Source organism: Acipenser ruthenus, chromosome 9, assembly GCF_902713425.1.
Source record: "Acipenser ruthenus chromosome 9, fAciRut3.2 maternal haplotype, whole genome shotgun sequence".
Taxonomy (NCBI): Eukaryota; Metazoa; Chordata; class Actinopteri; order Acipenseriformes; family Acipenseridae; genus Acipenser; species Acipenser ruthenus.
Genome location: NC_081197.1, coordinates 56,962,091 through 56,978,904, shown reverse-complemented (window position 1 = coordinate 56,978,904; position 16,814 = coordinate 56,962,091). Strand labels below are relative to the sequence as shown.

Genomic DNA, 16,814 nt, shown 5'->3' with positions numbered 1-16,814 from the left:
TGCCTGGTTTATTAAGCAGCGTTTCCATGCCTGGTTTATTAAGCAGTGTTTCCATGCCTGGTTTATTAAGCAGTGTTTCCATGCCTGGTTTATTAAGCAGTGTTTCCATGCCTGGTTTATTAAGCAGCGTTTCCATGCCTGGTTTATTAAGCAGCGTTTCCATGCCTGGTTTATTAAGCAGTGTTTCCATGCCTGGTTTATTAAGCAGCGTTTCCATGCCTGGTTTATTAAGCAGCGTTTCCATGCCTGGTTTATTAAGCAGTGTTTCCATGCCTGGTTTATTAAGCAGCGTTTCCATGCCTGGTTTATTAAGCAGTGTTTCCATGCCTGGTTTATTAAGCAGTGTTTCCATGCCTGGTTTATTAAGCAGTGTTTCCATGCCTGGTTTATTAAGCAGTGTTTCCATTGACACACAGCCACTTTTCCTGTTTCTGAAAACCCCTCTCGCTTTCATCCCAAACGATTCAGTTTTACAATTCAGTCTTGTTAGAACACTAAACATTCTGTATTCAGCTGGCTATCCACTGCTGTCTGGCTTTCTTCATACATTTAGAATGTCAACAGCTGGCAGTACCCAAGAAAGCTGGGACCTGGCACTCAGTAAGGGTGATTTATGTTTTTACTGATTTAATAATCAAACCATTTTATGCCAAACTGCATTATTTATTAAGAAATACCGTGCAGTGTGAAAACCCATGAATATATGTATTTTCAGAACAGCATAGATGTTACAAAGCATTGATAAATGTTAACCCTTGGGTGTAATTCGGGGGACGGTAGCAATCTAGACTCCCTATTTAAAACCCTCACAGCCTTTGCTCTCTCTCTCTTGCGTTAGCTTTTTTGCATACACTGCGACCCGTTCTCCATCCCTGCCGGATTCTCCTCAAAATATCTGATTATTTCTCCGATGGAAGCTCAGTACCGTCTACTTCTAATGCAGACCTCTACCCAGCAACTAGACCTGCTCCCCGGCACTATGGAGATGAAAACACCCGTCAACAGGCTCAGCCTCCTGAGCAGCTATTTTATAAGGATTGGCCACTCGCCAAACTCTTAAAAACCCTGCATGACAACAATACCAACATCCCAGCTGGAAGCGAGCGTATAGCGTTGTTCAATAATAATTATACCTTTATATCTGCTACATCTGCGTTGCCTCCTTCTCGCAAGCGCGCTTCTGCAAACTCGCTCGCCCAGAGTCCAGGACAGGCTGCAGCCCCTCCTCTCCAGTCGTGGTTGTCGCCTCCTCTCCAGCACAGCAGCGCAGCAACCAGATGCACCTGAACAGTTCATCCTTCAGCTTCATAACAACATTTTCAAGGATGAAGTCCCTCATTCACCCCATTGCCGTCTCAATTGCTTCAATCAGTACGGCTCCAACACTGCAGCAATCTCCATTACTTTAAGTCCAGTATTCGCCACTTCAATCATGGCCGCCATCTTCAGGTTCTTGCGGTCCCCACAGCTGACGTTCCCACGTACAACCAGACATCAGCCGCCCTCAGTGGTTATTTTCTAAGCTCATTTCATTTTATTTTTCAGAAAGGGAACATTCTCAAGTACAGTTTTAATTTAGACTTTAAAGTTGTTGTTGTTGTCGTTTCTGTCGAGTTTAATTTTGGAAACAGGCTTCACACTGCTATTTTACTGGACTTTCTCATTCTGTACACTAACAGTTTTCACTGAAACTGAACTAAAGCTATTTTTTCATAATTTCGATTTTACCCCGGCAAAGCCAAATTTTTCACTCACTATCCCGCTCCTGCTCGCTCAGCAGCACCAGCAACGCTTTGTCAGCAATGAACACTCGTTTAGATGGCATAGACAATCGCTAGCACCATTGCAGTTCCTCCTTCAGCCTCTCATGTGCCAATCTCCACCCCCTCTTTCATGACATTTTCTGTTTCAGCGGCTCCATTGCTCACCCCATCCCAGGCAGCTCCGGCCCCATCCCAGGCAGCTCCGGCCCCACCCCATCTATCAGCATTCCAGAGTACAACCTGGTTACAGCATCTGCTTCAGGCTCCCAATCAGCAGCCACCATCCAATGTCACTCTCCCCATTGATCCGAAGGCAAGTAATAGACGAGAGCCAAGTTCCAAATACGCTCTGCACCGCCCCGCGATCACAGACACACATACGCTCTGCACCGCCCCGCGATCACAGACACACATACAGCTCTGCACCGCCCCGCGATCACAGACACACATACGCTCTGCACTGCCCCGCAATCACAGACACACATACGCTCTGCACAGCCCCGCGATCACAGACACACATACGCTCTGCACCACCCTGCGATCACAGACACACATACGCTCTGCACCGCCCCGCGATCACAGACACACATACGCTCTGCACCGCTCCGCGATCACAGACACACATACAGCTCTGCACCGCCCCGCGATCACAGACACACATACGCTCTGCACCGCCCCGCGATCACAGACACACATACGCTCTGCACCACCCCGCGATCACAGACACACATACAGCTCTGCACCGCCCCGCGATCACAGACACACATACGCTCTGCACTGCCCCGCAATCACAGACACACATACGCTCTGCACAGCCCCGCGATCACAGACACACATACAGCTCCACACCACCCCGCGATCACAGATACACATATACACTCTGCACCGCCCCGCGATCACAGACACACATACGCTCTGCACCACCCCGCGATCACAGACACACATACAGCTCCACACCACCCCGCGATCACAGACACACATACACTCTGCACCGCCCCGCGATCACAGACACACATACGCTCTGCACTGCCCCGCGATCACAGACACACATACGCTCTGCACCACCCCGCGATCACAGACACACATACAGCTCCACACCACCCCGCGATCACAGACACACATACACTCTGCACCGCCCCGCGATCACAGACACACATACACTCTGCACCGCCCCGCGATCACAGACACACATACGCTCTGCACCACCCCGCGATCACAGACACACATACGCTCTGCACCACCCCGCGATCACAGACACACATACGCTCTGCACCACCCCGCGATCACAGACACACATACGCTCTGCACTGCCCCGCGATCACAGACACACATACGCTCTGCACCACCCTGCGATCACAGACACACATACAGCTCTGCACCGCCCCGCGATCACAGACACACATACGCTCTGCACCGCCCCGCGATCACAGACACACATACACTCTGCACCACCCTGCGATCACATACTCGCTCTACTTTAAAAGCCTTGGTTGGCCCCATTCGTAATCTCCCTTTGTCCCATTCATATGCAAAAAATCTTTGTTCTGCTACCTCCGAACCCAGAATCACTGAGTCTCTAATTCAAGTCGAGATGGACAAAGAATTCATGGCTGGCCCCTTCCCAGCTCCCTTCGCCGCCACGCACTTTTCTCTCAATTACACCGTCAAATAATTGAAGATCACCAAGTTTCGCAGCCTGGCTCCTTCAACAGCTCCAATCCCTCTTCAGGTCCTCCTACGCTACTGTGGGCCTCACACTCAGAGGAATTTCCAAGAGCCTTCCCCCTTCATCTCCATCTAGACTACCCATATCTACAGACGTCCTTTCCCAATTAATTTCAATTTTGCGCTCAGGACGTTTCAATCCATTTGACGACCTGGTAATGGAAGCTATGTGGCCAGGGCAGCAGTGTGGCGTAGTGGTTATGGCTCTGGACTCTTGACCGGAGGGTTGTGGGTTCAATCTCTGGTATGGGACACTGCTGCTGTACCCTTGAGCAAGGTACTTTACCTAAATTGCTCCAGTAAAAACCCAACTGTATAAATGGGTAATTGTATGTAAAAATAATGTGATATCTTGTAACAATTGTAAGTCGCCCTGGATAAAGGCGTCTGCTAAGAAATAAATAATAATAATAATAATAATAATATGTGCCTGTCAGCTTTCTTCGGATTTCTAAGAAGTGCAGAACTCACAGTACCATCACTATCCAGTTTCTGCTCCAGAAATATCATCACCAGGCATTGGTTCGCTACACATCTCTCCAATCTCATTTCCAAAGTAGTTCTCCCTTCTCAATTTTTAAACCACTCATTGATTTAGAATCGGTGCAGCCTCCTCAGCAGCTCACGCAAATATTAATCAAAACCTAATTAAGTCTATGGGTCGCTGGTCCTCCTCAGCAGTTAACTCATACATCCAATCTTTGCCTTCTGACATCGCAGCAGCACAACAGTCTATCGCTAGCATGCCCGGAGTGGAGGCGCCCTCTCCGCCAGGACAACCAGAGGTTTCCACCTAATAGAGGGTTTTTTCCTGTTCCCCGAGTGGGTGGTCTACACATAGATTTTCCCCATAACCAGTCTTTCTGTTTCTGCTTGTCTCTTCTTCCTTGTTTTATGTTACACGTTGGCACATGGTCTTTGTTTGTCTTCACAGGTGCGGGTTTCTGTGGTGAGCCAGTGGTCCTTCTTCTGGGGGGATAGTGAGTCTCACTTCCCCGGCCTGGTAATACGCAGGTTCTTTGAATGGTCAGAGGGGACCACCGGCCAAACTATTCTTTCACAGCTCATGTGCTATATCTTGCCTCAAGACGAGAAGGCTCTTTTTCTATCCTCCTGGGATGTGGCCCTCTTACCTTAGTGCTCGAGTCCCACAACTAAAAGTCTTGAAAGAAAAGTCTTTTCTCTTTTCTTTCAAGGTTCAGAAACCGTTCCATCCTCTGAGGGAAATCCAGCTGTTGGGCAAAGCCTGTTAACAACTCTCGTGTACCCAGCTGCGTAGCAACGCCTATTAACAGCTCTTGAGAGTCAGAGTTTCTGTCATTTCAGGGGCCCGGTAGATCAACACATCTGGCCTCAAACCCTTCAAGAAGGCTCCCTGGGTGGGTCCGGGCCCATCCTTTTCTCTCCCCTTCAGCATCTCTCCCCTACACATTCCTAAGCACTTTTATCCCTGAAGCCACGCCTCAGCCTCTATGCACCCGAGGCTAAGCCTCTACCTAGCCCTTATGCAGCCCTGGCTTCGTCCCGTGAAATGACCTTGATTGTGGATTGCACCATGTTAGCTTCTGACGCACTGTCCAAGTGGTGTTAAAGGTTTCTTTGTTTTAGGCCACAGTAGCATGTCTGCTCCTTGCCACAATACGTGACACACTTTTGGGGCGTGCCAGGTGCATAACCGATCTGGAGATTGGTCAGAATAGCTGGAAGGCAGGACCAAGGCAAAATTGAAGGTTTCATTTAGAACAGTGGAATTCAGTAGAGATCAGACACTGATGCACGGAGTCAGGGCTAAGCTGCTTCAGAATGACTTTACGTTATTAACTTTCTGTATTTAAAGTATTTGTGCATTCTCATTTGTATTGACTAGTTATTGCACAGTATGGAGGCTGTGGAGATTATCAGCAGCGAGTCACATGCTCAAGTGAGTGTGGCCTTTCTTTGTCTCCGCTTCACCTTTCATTGATTACTTTAATGTACTTTTTTGGCAGCTTTATGTTGACGGATTTCACAAACACATCAGTGTTTGAGAACATACAGCTATGACGAAAGGTTTTACATTCCCCTGTAGAATTAATTCATTTTGTTTCATAAAGTCGAATGAAACCTGCTGACTAATGTTACGCTAACATATTGAATTACATACTGCTTTCCAGTTTTCCACAAACTTAATGAAAAACTGACAAAAATGGATTATGGAAAAACAATTTGGAATGCCCAATTATTATTTTTTTCCCGGTTCAACTCTGCAACCTCCCGGCAACTCGGGGAACAGAGGCTGAATTTTTGCAATGCGGATCCACAGTGAAGCCATCAGCCCTATAGTGCTGGAGGACAACACAGATGTGAATCGTTCCACTGCAGATCTGCAGGCGCCCTGTCAGCCACAGGGGTCGCTGGTGTGCGCTGAACCATGGATTGCTCTGCCGACCTAATCCCTCCCTACCCGGGTGGCGCTCGGCCAATTGTGCGCCGCCCCCTAGGAACCCCCAGTCACGGTCAGCAATGACATAGCCTGGATTTGAACCTGCGATCTTCAAGCTATAGGGTGCATCCTGCACTCCAAGCGGAGCGCCTTTACTGGATGCGCCACTCGGGAGCCCCCAGAGATTGCTTTTTTATTTTATTTTATGTCTCAATTCTAAAGTTCTAGGTGATGCAAAACTTTTGGCCACAGCTGTACATTTTGAATTGCATTATTGTTTGCAAGTACTGTGACATTGATTGCATATACAGCAGTGTGAAAAAGCTGTTTTCAATGCTCTCGGCTCAGTGTTACAGAGCTGTTGTTACATGTGCAATAAAGTGTAACCAGTGTCACCATCTGTTAGAGCTTCTGTATGTGTGAGCAGGGCAGAGGAGGGTCCTGGTATAAACCATGGGGAAAGGAAAACTCATAACTCAAGGAATTGACAGGCTCAGCCGATGGTGGATTGTACAGGGTTAGACGTTTTCACTTCTCTTGATATCTATTTTATTTATTTATTTATTTATTTATTTATTTTTTGTGAAATACTGTAAAGCCTAGACTCTCTTTTCCCTAAACAAGTCAAAATACCTTCTTGTCGTTAACAAGCAAGACTAAAGAAAAAGGCAAAATGCACATGACAGTAGCTACTATTTCAGAAGAGAGTATTTAGCTGCCCTTGCTGATGATGGTAGTCATGAACAAAAGCTGTAGGCTTTCTCGTAAGATTTTTAACCAGTGGGGCAGATGTAGAGGAAACAGGTTCTTCAGGTCTGTTCAATTTGAAATGTAAATAAATACTTTAATATATAAATCAGCTTCAGTTTGCCACTTTATGTTATGTATGGTTGGGTTATGTTGCTATGCTATTTAAGTCAAACTGCTCATAGTATGATTAGCAATTTTGTTCCAGATATTTTTGGGTTTCACTATAAATGACTGAGATTTGAAAATAGCGTAAAGGCTTTCGCCTCCTAGACTCACTCTGTTCCAGGCTTTATCTGTAGTGGCCCGAGGCCACTTCTGTCAGGTGGCTGTTTAGAGGGCTGTGTGAAATAAGATCTAGTGATCACAACACAGTTGTTGACAGCAGGAGAAACACCACCACCAGTGGAACTGGATCAGTGGGTTCGTAACACTTTTGTTTCAATCCATATTAAAGATTATTACCTGGAAACAAAAAAAGCACATAATGTCTTAATAAATATGAATAGATGTATTTATGTTATCTGTTTTTCAAACAGGGAATAAATGGATGCACAGGACAAGTACTTCACCGCGATAAAGAAAAGAATGCAGAGAAACACGTTCAAGGACCTCTGAAATCAGAGAAAGAAGCCCTGTTATTGGGTAATGTAATATATCACTGTGCTGTACTATATATCTGCAGGGAATGGAATACAAGAAATGTGGACATTACAACATACATCGATGCTGAAACGTAATGGAATGCAAACCTGTGAAAGGATCTTCATTTGTAAATGCCCGTTCCCCACCTCCCTCTTCCGTTGAGAACATTGATGCATTCTGTACGGTGGAGATTGAACGTGTATGTAAAGCAGGATGGCAGTCTTACACATTTCTACATTTCAGTGTTAGCCTGTTAGACCAGAGATGTGCCATGTGTATGGATCACAGTCCCACATGAAAGGGGAAGGAACCCCAGGGACTTGTAGAGTATTCACTGCCAACTGAATGACTAGCTGTTGACCAGAACAGGCAGTCCCCTTTTGTTTTTCATGTCAGTGCTTTTAATCCCATTCATGAATGCAGATATTAGTCAGATTGCAACAGAGCCCTCAAAACCTGTTTACTTTGTAGCGTATAAAGCTGCTTACAAATTGGAATTACCCATGCTTAAACAAAATCCAATAAAAAAACTAAATAAAAAAAATTAAAAAAACAACCCTACATTCCTCTTGCCCGACTGCATTTAATAAAACACATGCTGCTTTTTAATAAACGCAGTTATGGGAGTTGCAGTTTATTTTCTCCTACAGTATAATTGCACAGGGTTTTGCAATATAAATCTGGGGAAATGAATATGGGCTTCAGCGTCTCGAGACATAGCAATATATTTTCTTGCCCTGAATTATTCTGTTACTATTATAGGACCTCTCTAAAGTAATCATCTTAAGTGGTTGTTTTGGCTCCAGTTGCTCTTTTATTACAGTGCTTGGCTGCCAGCATTATTACTGTTACTGTGTATTAAGGTGTATCCACAGTGGACGCGAGCGAATAATTTAGACGTCACTGCAGTCAAATGGGAGTATCCACACCAGCAGCGAGCGATGTGAGCAACTTCGCTTTGAGAAAATTTCAGCGTCAAAAACACACCTCAAAACACGTCACGCCTCAAAACAAGTCAAGCCTCAAAACAAGTTAATCATGGACGACGAAAAGTATACTGATGAGGTACAGCAGTATCCTTTATTATATGATTCAAATTGAACGACTACAAAGACATCCAGAAGAAAGACAATGCCTGGGTGGCTTGCAGGTGGTGCATTTAGCAGCACCGAGACATTTTCTTTCCGATTATGCAAGTTGAATAAAAATAGGTTTATTAAATGAAAAATGTGCACTTTTACTGGCTTTTAAAAATGACACAAAAAAGACCCCGCATTCACACAATTTGAACATGTGACCTAATTTTAAGCTATGGCTTTTTTTCTGGTTTATTTGTTTGTTTGTTTTTATGATAAATAAATTGTTCTGTGGCACAAATCCGTGACAAGAAGAAGATCTTTACATATCCATAAGTGAAGTTTTGTGGAGATTCACCAAACAAACAAAAATATTATCGAGGTCCTGCTAGTCTATACATTGTAAAACAAAGCCAGCAACATGTTTGTATTCTGTGTGACACATCCTAACAAGCTCATACATAGTGTTGAGGATTATGAGCCATATTTATAAAGCATTCTGTCAAGTTCAGCGGACTGTTTTGAAAGGAACAACTAAATAAAAGTAAATAATAATAATACAAGGTAAGTGGTGACCTGCGCATAATAACACACATTTTAATAATAATAATAATTATTATAATGAAGATGGTGATTATGTAGTGCTTAACAACAAGAACATCATCATCATAATAATAATAATAATAATAATAATAATAATAATAATAATAATAATAATAATAATAATGTTGCACTTTAAAATATGGAACAACCCATCCTAGTATTTCCAATAGGAATTCACGGGCGGGTCATGTATTTATTTCCAGTCTTTTGGTTCGTTTCCAAGTCGCGTCTGGTGTGGATTGACATTCAGTGACTTTGTTGCTCTGTCCAGTGTGGATGCAGCCTTACTGAGCTCTGTAAATACAGAGTATGTATTAAATACATGTCCATTTGTATAATTTACTTGTTCCTTTTACCCATAGGCATAATATCAACCTTTCTTCATGTTCACCCCTTTGGTGCCAACATAGAGTATCTGTGGTCCTACATACAGAGACTGGATGCCAAGGTAGGTCATCATCTGTTCAGTTTTATTAGCCCTTTAATACCACTGTGCTTTGAGGTACAGGTGAAGCCGCTGCTGTCTTCCATTAGGGTTGGCTTGGGCCCCGTTGTGGGCCACTCCCCGTCTCATTTCCTTTCATCCACCACCTCCCCGTTCTTGCAGCAGGTCTGTTGCCTCATTCAAATCTTGTTCTCTTAAATTTTGCTTCCTGACTGAATGACCTTTAGGTGATCACTTTAACTGTGAATTCCCGTGTCTGACATACAATAGCAGTCAGTATGCTTAAGCTGTATTAGTTTAAAAATATATATGAACATGAAAAAGTCTATTTGTGTTAATTCCAATCCAGGACCTTGCTTATTTTGTTTTTGAAATGTAACACCTACAGTGCAGTAGGTTCCCTTAGATAACGACAGACCTGGTTGAAACAAGACTCTGGGCGGCTCAATTCAGTAATTGAAGACATGCCCCCATTAGAATCGACCATCTCATGCACAAATACAACTCCTTGCCTTACTGTTGGCAACAGGAATTCTTCTAGCGGCTTCAGTCAAGAACAGCCACGGTAGCCTGTATCCGAAATAGAGAAAAGTAAAAGCTATTCCCCTGTTTATGGAAAAATCCAGAAAGTAGAAACATTCATTTTTGTGTGCTGTGACCAGCAGGGTGTGAGAGAGAAGGCGAGACAGAGAGATAGAAATCCTGAATCCCAGTCCCAAATTGGTGTGGGGTTCGGTTTCCATCTTTGTGCTTTCGATATGAATGCGTTCAGATTAGATTTCATGTCCCTTGGTGTGAGGTAGCGCTTTCTCTTTTAAACATGCACAGCCTGTTGTAATGGGACTGTGTCATTGTTTCTCTGTGCTCTGCCCCCCCCCCCCCCCCCAGGTCTCTGCCAGTGAAATCGAGACTCTCATGCTGCGGCTGCCCCACATGTTCAAGCAAGAGTTCACGGGAGTGGGGGCCACGCTGGAGAAGAGGTGGATATTCTGTGGCTTTGAGGGAATTAATACTGTCTGATCCAGGGAAATGAATGGGCTTGTTAGCGAGAAGCACTCTCCTGCAAGACAGGAGGTTTATGTACCTCCTGAGTAAGAAATATGGTTATTGCACATAGCGGTGTGTTTGCTTGCACAGCCCCAGCCTGGTTTTTAATTACATCTCTCTTGTTCCTTGTGAGTGAAGATGTAGTTGTGCAGCAGTTACTAAAAGTCTCCGTGTGTCGAATCGAGACAGATGTATTTACTTGAAAAATCATTCCAGAGTAACAGGGCTGGTCGAGCGAGATAATTGTTTGCTGGGTTTAGAAATGAACATGGTAATTCTCAACACAGCTAGTCACTATCTACTGCTTTAAATGGGTGTATTTTTGTTTTCTGTGAAACAGGAGGAAATTGCCAAAATGCTAAAGTGCTGCAGCCTAAAGTCATTTTTGGGTTTCAACTGCTGTGTGCAAATGAGATACCATCTGTGTTTTTAAATCCCAGACATGCAGCATCAGATAGGAGGTGTAGACAGTTCCACTCTGGTGAACACTGATTGTAATGCTTCCTTCAGAGACGCTGATCTGTAAAATCAGGTTTCCTTTACTGTTTTCATATTACCCAGAGCTGAAATCAAAATAAACCATTTTCTTGTGTCATAATAATACATATAGTACCAATGTGTGTTATAATATACTGCTTTGTGAACTAGACACATACATGTTAAATCTTATCAACAACTTGTATAAATTATTTTTTATGAAATAAAGTTTTTATCAAATTATATATTTTGAATGCTGTTACCAGTGTTTCATCTATATTTGTGAGAATCTACAAGCAATAGAACCCAGGAAATGCAACTCCAGTGTCACTAAAATCCAGGATGCCCTGGGTCAACATACAACGCTGCTAGAGTACTCTACTTTACATCACCACATCTCTAGTCATGCTCAATACAAGTGCCTCTCTCTCACCCTCCATTAACTGAGAGAAACAAAACAAAGCAACAGGATTGAAAAGGACTTTGGATTGCATATTTTACTAAAGTGTTAACGACAGAAGTGGAATCAATAATACAAAAAAATGATTACTGTAAGAAAAAAATAACCGGTAAAGGAGAAGCAAAACAAACCAAAAAACCTTGATAATGAAAGTGTATGATTTGGGTATTTTAACAATGTTAGACTTGTTATTTGGTACTTCTTCCCAGTCTGAGCCCTTACCTGCATGGGTCAGGAGAGCAGTTAAAGACATTGATACATTGGGGTGACAGTGGGAACTCAGGGTGTCTGTTGATATTCTGACCTCCTGATCAGGAGGGCAGTTAAAGACATTGATGCATTGGGGTGACAGTGGGAACTCAGGGTGTCTGTTGATATTCTGACCTCCTGATCAGGAGGGCAGTTAAAGACATTGATACATTGGGGTGACAGTGGGAACTCAGGGTGTCTGTTGATATTCTGACCTCCTGATCAGGAGGGCAGTTAAAGACATTGATACATTGGGGTGACAATGGGAACTCAGGGTGTCTGTTGATATTCTGATCTCCTGATCAGGAGGGCAGTTAAAGACATTGATACATTGGGGTGACAATGGGAACTCAGGGTGTCTGTTGATATTCTGATCTCCTGATCAGGAGAGCAGTTAAAGACATTGATACATTGGGGTGACAGTGGGAAACTCAGGGTGTCTGTTGATATTCTGATCTCCTGATCAGGAGGGCAGTTAAAGACACTGATGCATTGGGGTGACAATGGGAACTCAGGGTGTCTGTTGATATTCTGACCTCCTGATCCTTAAGTTGGTTGCAGCGGTGAGGCAAATTCGGTAGAAAAGATCAATCAAAAGTTTGATGCCGTTTTACTGGACAACATGTTTATATTACAAAGTCAATACAAGTGAAAATGAAGGGCTTCTGGTCCCATGTTGATCGTGGTCTGTGTGACCCACACCAAGGTGGTGCCTGACTTGGAATAGGATACAAACAAGCAAATCTGTTTTATAAATAAACAGCAATCAGTCAAAGGCCAGTTAAAGTGACAATGATCAATTCATTGTTAAACTGCAGGGTTTGGCTACTGGATCCTGAGAACGGTTGTTATATTTGGACTCTTCTGGTGTTGGTTGTTGTTCTGCGTAAAGGACTGTTTCTAATATATATATTATTATGTTATAAAAAGAAAAGTTTGATCAGCCAAAAACACACTGTTACACAATAGACTTCTTCGTTCCTTCAAATTAATGCCCTGTTTTCACAGAAAATTGCCCTTTTCAGACACAGAGAGAACTGTTATGGGGGAAGAGGACATGTGTAACTGTTATTATCGGCAAACTGCATTGTGCCACCTGACAAAAGTAATTAAAGTAATTAGAGACCAGATATAGCAATTAACACTAATCTCCTTCTGGGTCAAATGCTGAACTCAAAAACAGCCACCACTGGAGTAGCCTGCGTTCAGTTGACAGCCTCCTGAACGGAGAGGAATTCTGTCAAACAGATTTCAGATCGGCGGCTTGGAACTAATTAAGGAAATAAAAAAGAGACCAATTACAAAGTTCACTTTTGATTGTGAGTCCTGTGGAATAAATTAATTGGATACAGCACATTAACATCATGTACTGTACGCTCCCTGCCAAGATCCCTACTGCTGCAACAAAAAGAGCCCAGCCACTAAATCACAGCACACAAGGAAACATGATTCTTTCATTTTTTTCTGGAAACACTTTCATGGGGTTGTTTTTAAAGAGCTAAATATTCATAACTATATTAATTCAGCAGAGGGAGAACCCCCTTTAATACATAGAATACAAAAAAATATGACACTGTATTAATTTCCTGTTTAGACCATTAAAATAATAATAACGACCCAGTGGTCATGTAAATACCAGACAATGTTATCAGCTGCCAAAATCTTGTTGGTGTTTCCAGGATTTTCTATTGAAATATCTGTTCTGACACTGCAATGGCACTGCACCCCAGAGAGGAGGGGGTCGGATCCAGTCTGATTACTACTGACTGGATTGCTGTATCCCTCTAGGCTGCATCAATGCAATTTTATTATTATTATTATTTCATTTATAAAACTGTCCTTATAACTCTTTATAACCGTAGAAAGAGTAATGTGCTACACATTAGAAGCAATGTTTAGGGCAGATCAAGCCATTTCAGAGGTGCATTTTTATGCAATGCAATTTTAATGAAAGAGTAATGTACTCTATCCATCTTGAGTGGAGCTGGCTGGCAGAGGGTAATAGCAATAAGATCCTGCTTTCCATAATTGCTTTTCCTTTTCCCTTTTTAATGTGAAATAGACAAAAATGTAATTTGCATGGAACGAGTGGTGGGCCATTTCAGTGGCTGGTAATTTCATGTGCACGGTGCAGAAGATTGCTGTGGGATTGCTCAGCGGACTTGGCAATGAAACCCAGAATGGTGGTATTGTATCAGAAGGCAATCTTCAAATGATAGCCCTGTGGTTCACATAGCCCACTAAGCAATTACATTTAAACAAGCAATTGCAGGGAGAAGGGATAGGCAAAGACATGAAAAATAAAACCTTGCTTTATGGTGCATGTGTATGAAATTGTATCTTACTGCACGCATTAGGCTAAAATGAAATACAGTAAAGAGGTGGTAAATCATCCAACTGATAAAAGGTTAGTTTAACTTTATTCGAAAATTAATAAATCTCCCAGGCTTTGTATTTTCTTCTATAACTAGAAGGACTAACCCTATAACACTGAAAATAGTACCCAATTAGGTGTTTACCCAGGTTGTTCCCCCTCCCCCAATTTTATAATCCCAAATTTTAATATCACCCTGCCACAGTAACAGCCCAGGATGAGCGTAAAAAATTTCACGCCGAAACTCAGCAGCAGGTGTTGCCAAGCTGCTCAACACTTGCTTGACCACTAGGTGTCACTTTGGCACGGTAAAGCAAACCAGCCTCAGCTGGGAGTACAAAAGCCAACGGCGCTCTACCTGTGTGACCCCAGACAAGATGTACAACAGCCCACAAACACATCTCGAGCCAGCAAGGGTAAAGACAGCATTACTTACCTGTGCAACAGAATGCATTCTGGGTTGTCTTTATATATGTGGTCAGTGCCAAGGCCTTGCAGTCTGAGGAGTCTCAGCTCATCTTTATATATGTGGTCAGTGCCGAGGCCTTGCAGTATGAGGAGTCTCAGCTCATCTTTATATATGTGGTCAGTGCCGAGGCCTTGCAGTCTGAGGAGTCTCAGCTCAGCCTTTGAGGCCTGAAGAGATGTGTGGGTGTAAAGAGGAAACCAAAAGCAACCTTTCTGTATGTAAAAAAGCAAGAGTGGATAAAAAAGTGTCCAATAGGGAACCACTTTTTAATGTACTGTTCATCCTCCATGAAACTCCATGAGCTACTGTAGATTCTCAAATCATTATTAGCACCATTTTGTTCCTGAAATGAAACGGCAGCAATAACTATTTTATAACTAATAAGAAACAACTTAAGACTAAATACAAGATCAAATATGAAATGCCTGAAAACATGTTTTTCATGGTTTGGTAACTTTGTTGGATGTGTTATTCCTGTCTGAAAACTGCTAATGACAGTTTAGTGAGAGACACTTAATCTCACCCAAGTATTAAAGGTTCAGAAGACCTGCATTTTTTCCTCTACTAAAGCAGATGCTATTTACCTGAATTAACTTTCTTTAATTGCAGAGTTAATGTACTTCAAGCTGTGAAAGCCTATTCTAAAACCATGGGACTCTGCATACAATCTAATTCATTTTTACCCAGCATCTAATGCTATCTGTTACAATTACACATAAACAACACCGGTCAGTGTCTTAACCATGTGTAAGCAGATGACTAGAGGCAGTTGAAATCTGCGGATAATGGAATTCCTCGGAAACCCTGGAATTCGCAGTCTTCCACTGATTTGCCATATTCTGCAGCTACATCATCAAATTGTCACAAACAGACTGCTAAAGTGACCTGAAATATATAACTTACTGTACATGTTCAGTTCTAGTTTTGTTAAATTAACAGATGTTTTGTCTCCATCAAAAAGTAAAAGTTAGTTGACGATTGGAGTTGAGGCTCTGAAAATGTGGCCCAATAAGAAATCTCTTGTTTGTTTGACAGTTTCTAAGGATTTTACTGACATATATAAAATTAGATGTACTTAACCCATTGTTTGATATGTTTGGTTACTGGATTTAACATTTTTATAAGCTATTACTGATACAAACACTTAAAATGCTCCACAGAACACTGCGCAGATATATAACTCTGCAATCTGTTAAAGTGATGGGTCTTTGGAAACTGGAACTGCTTAGATGGATGTCAGAAAGGCAGGTGATTACAAAATGCCTGTAAATGATTACTAACAATATATGTTTTTATTTAATTTGTGTATTGTGATAATCACCAACAGTATGTGATTCAGTGTGCTGAAGGAAGCAAGTGTTGCAAAAAGCTTTCTTTTTGGCTTACTGCGTTCTGCATTTTAAAAACTTTATAAACATGAATTGTAATCATTGTTACTATTATTGCAGAATTATTCAAAGTAATGTTAATAATACTACAATAATAAGCCATAATATTAAAAAATAAACCATATTAATGAAAACGGGTAGAGGATGTCGACACCTGCCTTCTAATTATATTTCCATTGAAGGTGATTTGTGGAAAAAGAGGATTATAAAATATTTCAACAGCTAAGAATACAGAAAACAATCTGTAGGGATAGGGAGAACAGAAGGCCAGGAATATCTTAGACAACATATTTCTTTCTCCCTAGTTAATGTTTGGATTATCAGTGCTTAAGTGCTTCTGATTGGAATTACTCTTGAAGCTTTACCATACCTTGGTAATTCACTTTCACTAGGTTTGTGATCTCACAACTGGGAGGATAGGGCCCTATCTCTCATGCCTGCCTCAACTGCCGAGTCAGTGGAGGGCTTCATTCTGTGGTTGCTTAGTAACAAGACAGGCACCTTTTCAATTCTTTAAAGGGGAAATGTAATGCAAATGAATATACAACCATTTCAATAGAAAATATGTTAACTAAAGCTTTTGACACACTTTCAGCCTCTCCTTGAGCAGTATATCATATAAAAACCATTTAAACAAATTAACATTGAATGTATCGGCGCTCTCTTCCGTTGTGCTTTGTGTGACGTCCTGTCGTTGACTCGCTCTATAGTCACACATAGTATTCTATTGAGCGCATGTCGCATTTCTATATTATGTAGTCATTGTTTTGTTATGGCCGCCCTTTGTTGGTTTAAAGACACACAGAAATACTTTTTGTTTCTGTTTTTCCTTTTGTTATTTTTGCACCCGAACGCTTTGCATTCCGACATAATGAACCCTGCTGGCGTTCACTGGTGTGGGGGGCTGTGAACAATATGACGGAA

At 42.3% G+C, this 16,814-nt stretch overlaps 1 protein-coding gene across 8 annotated transcripts in view; it reads left to right on the top strand.

The window, feature by feature from the left end:
• The window catches only part of LOC117405955 (ecto-NOX disulfide-thiol exchanger 1), a 71,756-nt gene extending 60,563 nt beyond the window's left edge, over positions 1-11,193 (top strand). For 6 of the 8 annotated variants that reach the window (XM_059030300.1, XM_059030303.1, XM_059030298.1 and 3 more), the window contains 4 exons: positions 5,356-5,409; positions 7,197-7,302; positions 9,344-9,429; positions 10,315-11,193. In XM_059030300.1, coding sequence (XP_058886283.1) covers positions 5,356-5,409; positions 7,197-7,302; positions 9,344-9,429; positions 10,315-10,446 — 378 coding nt within the window. In that variant the 3' untranslated portion in view covers positions 10,447-11,193. The other 2 variants (XM_059030299.1, XM_059030304.1) reach the window with 2 other exon arrangements.
• Positions 11,194-16,814: the final 5,621 nt, after the last annotated feature.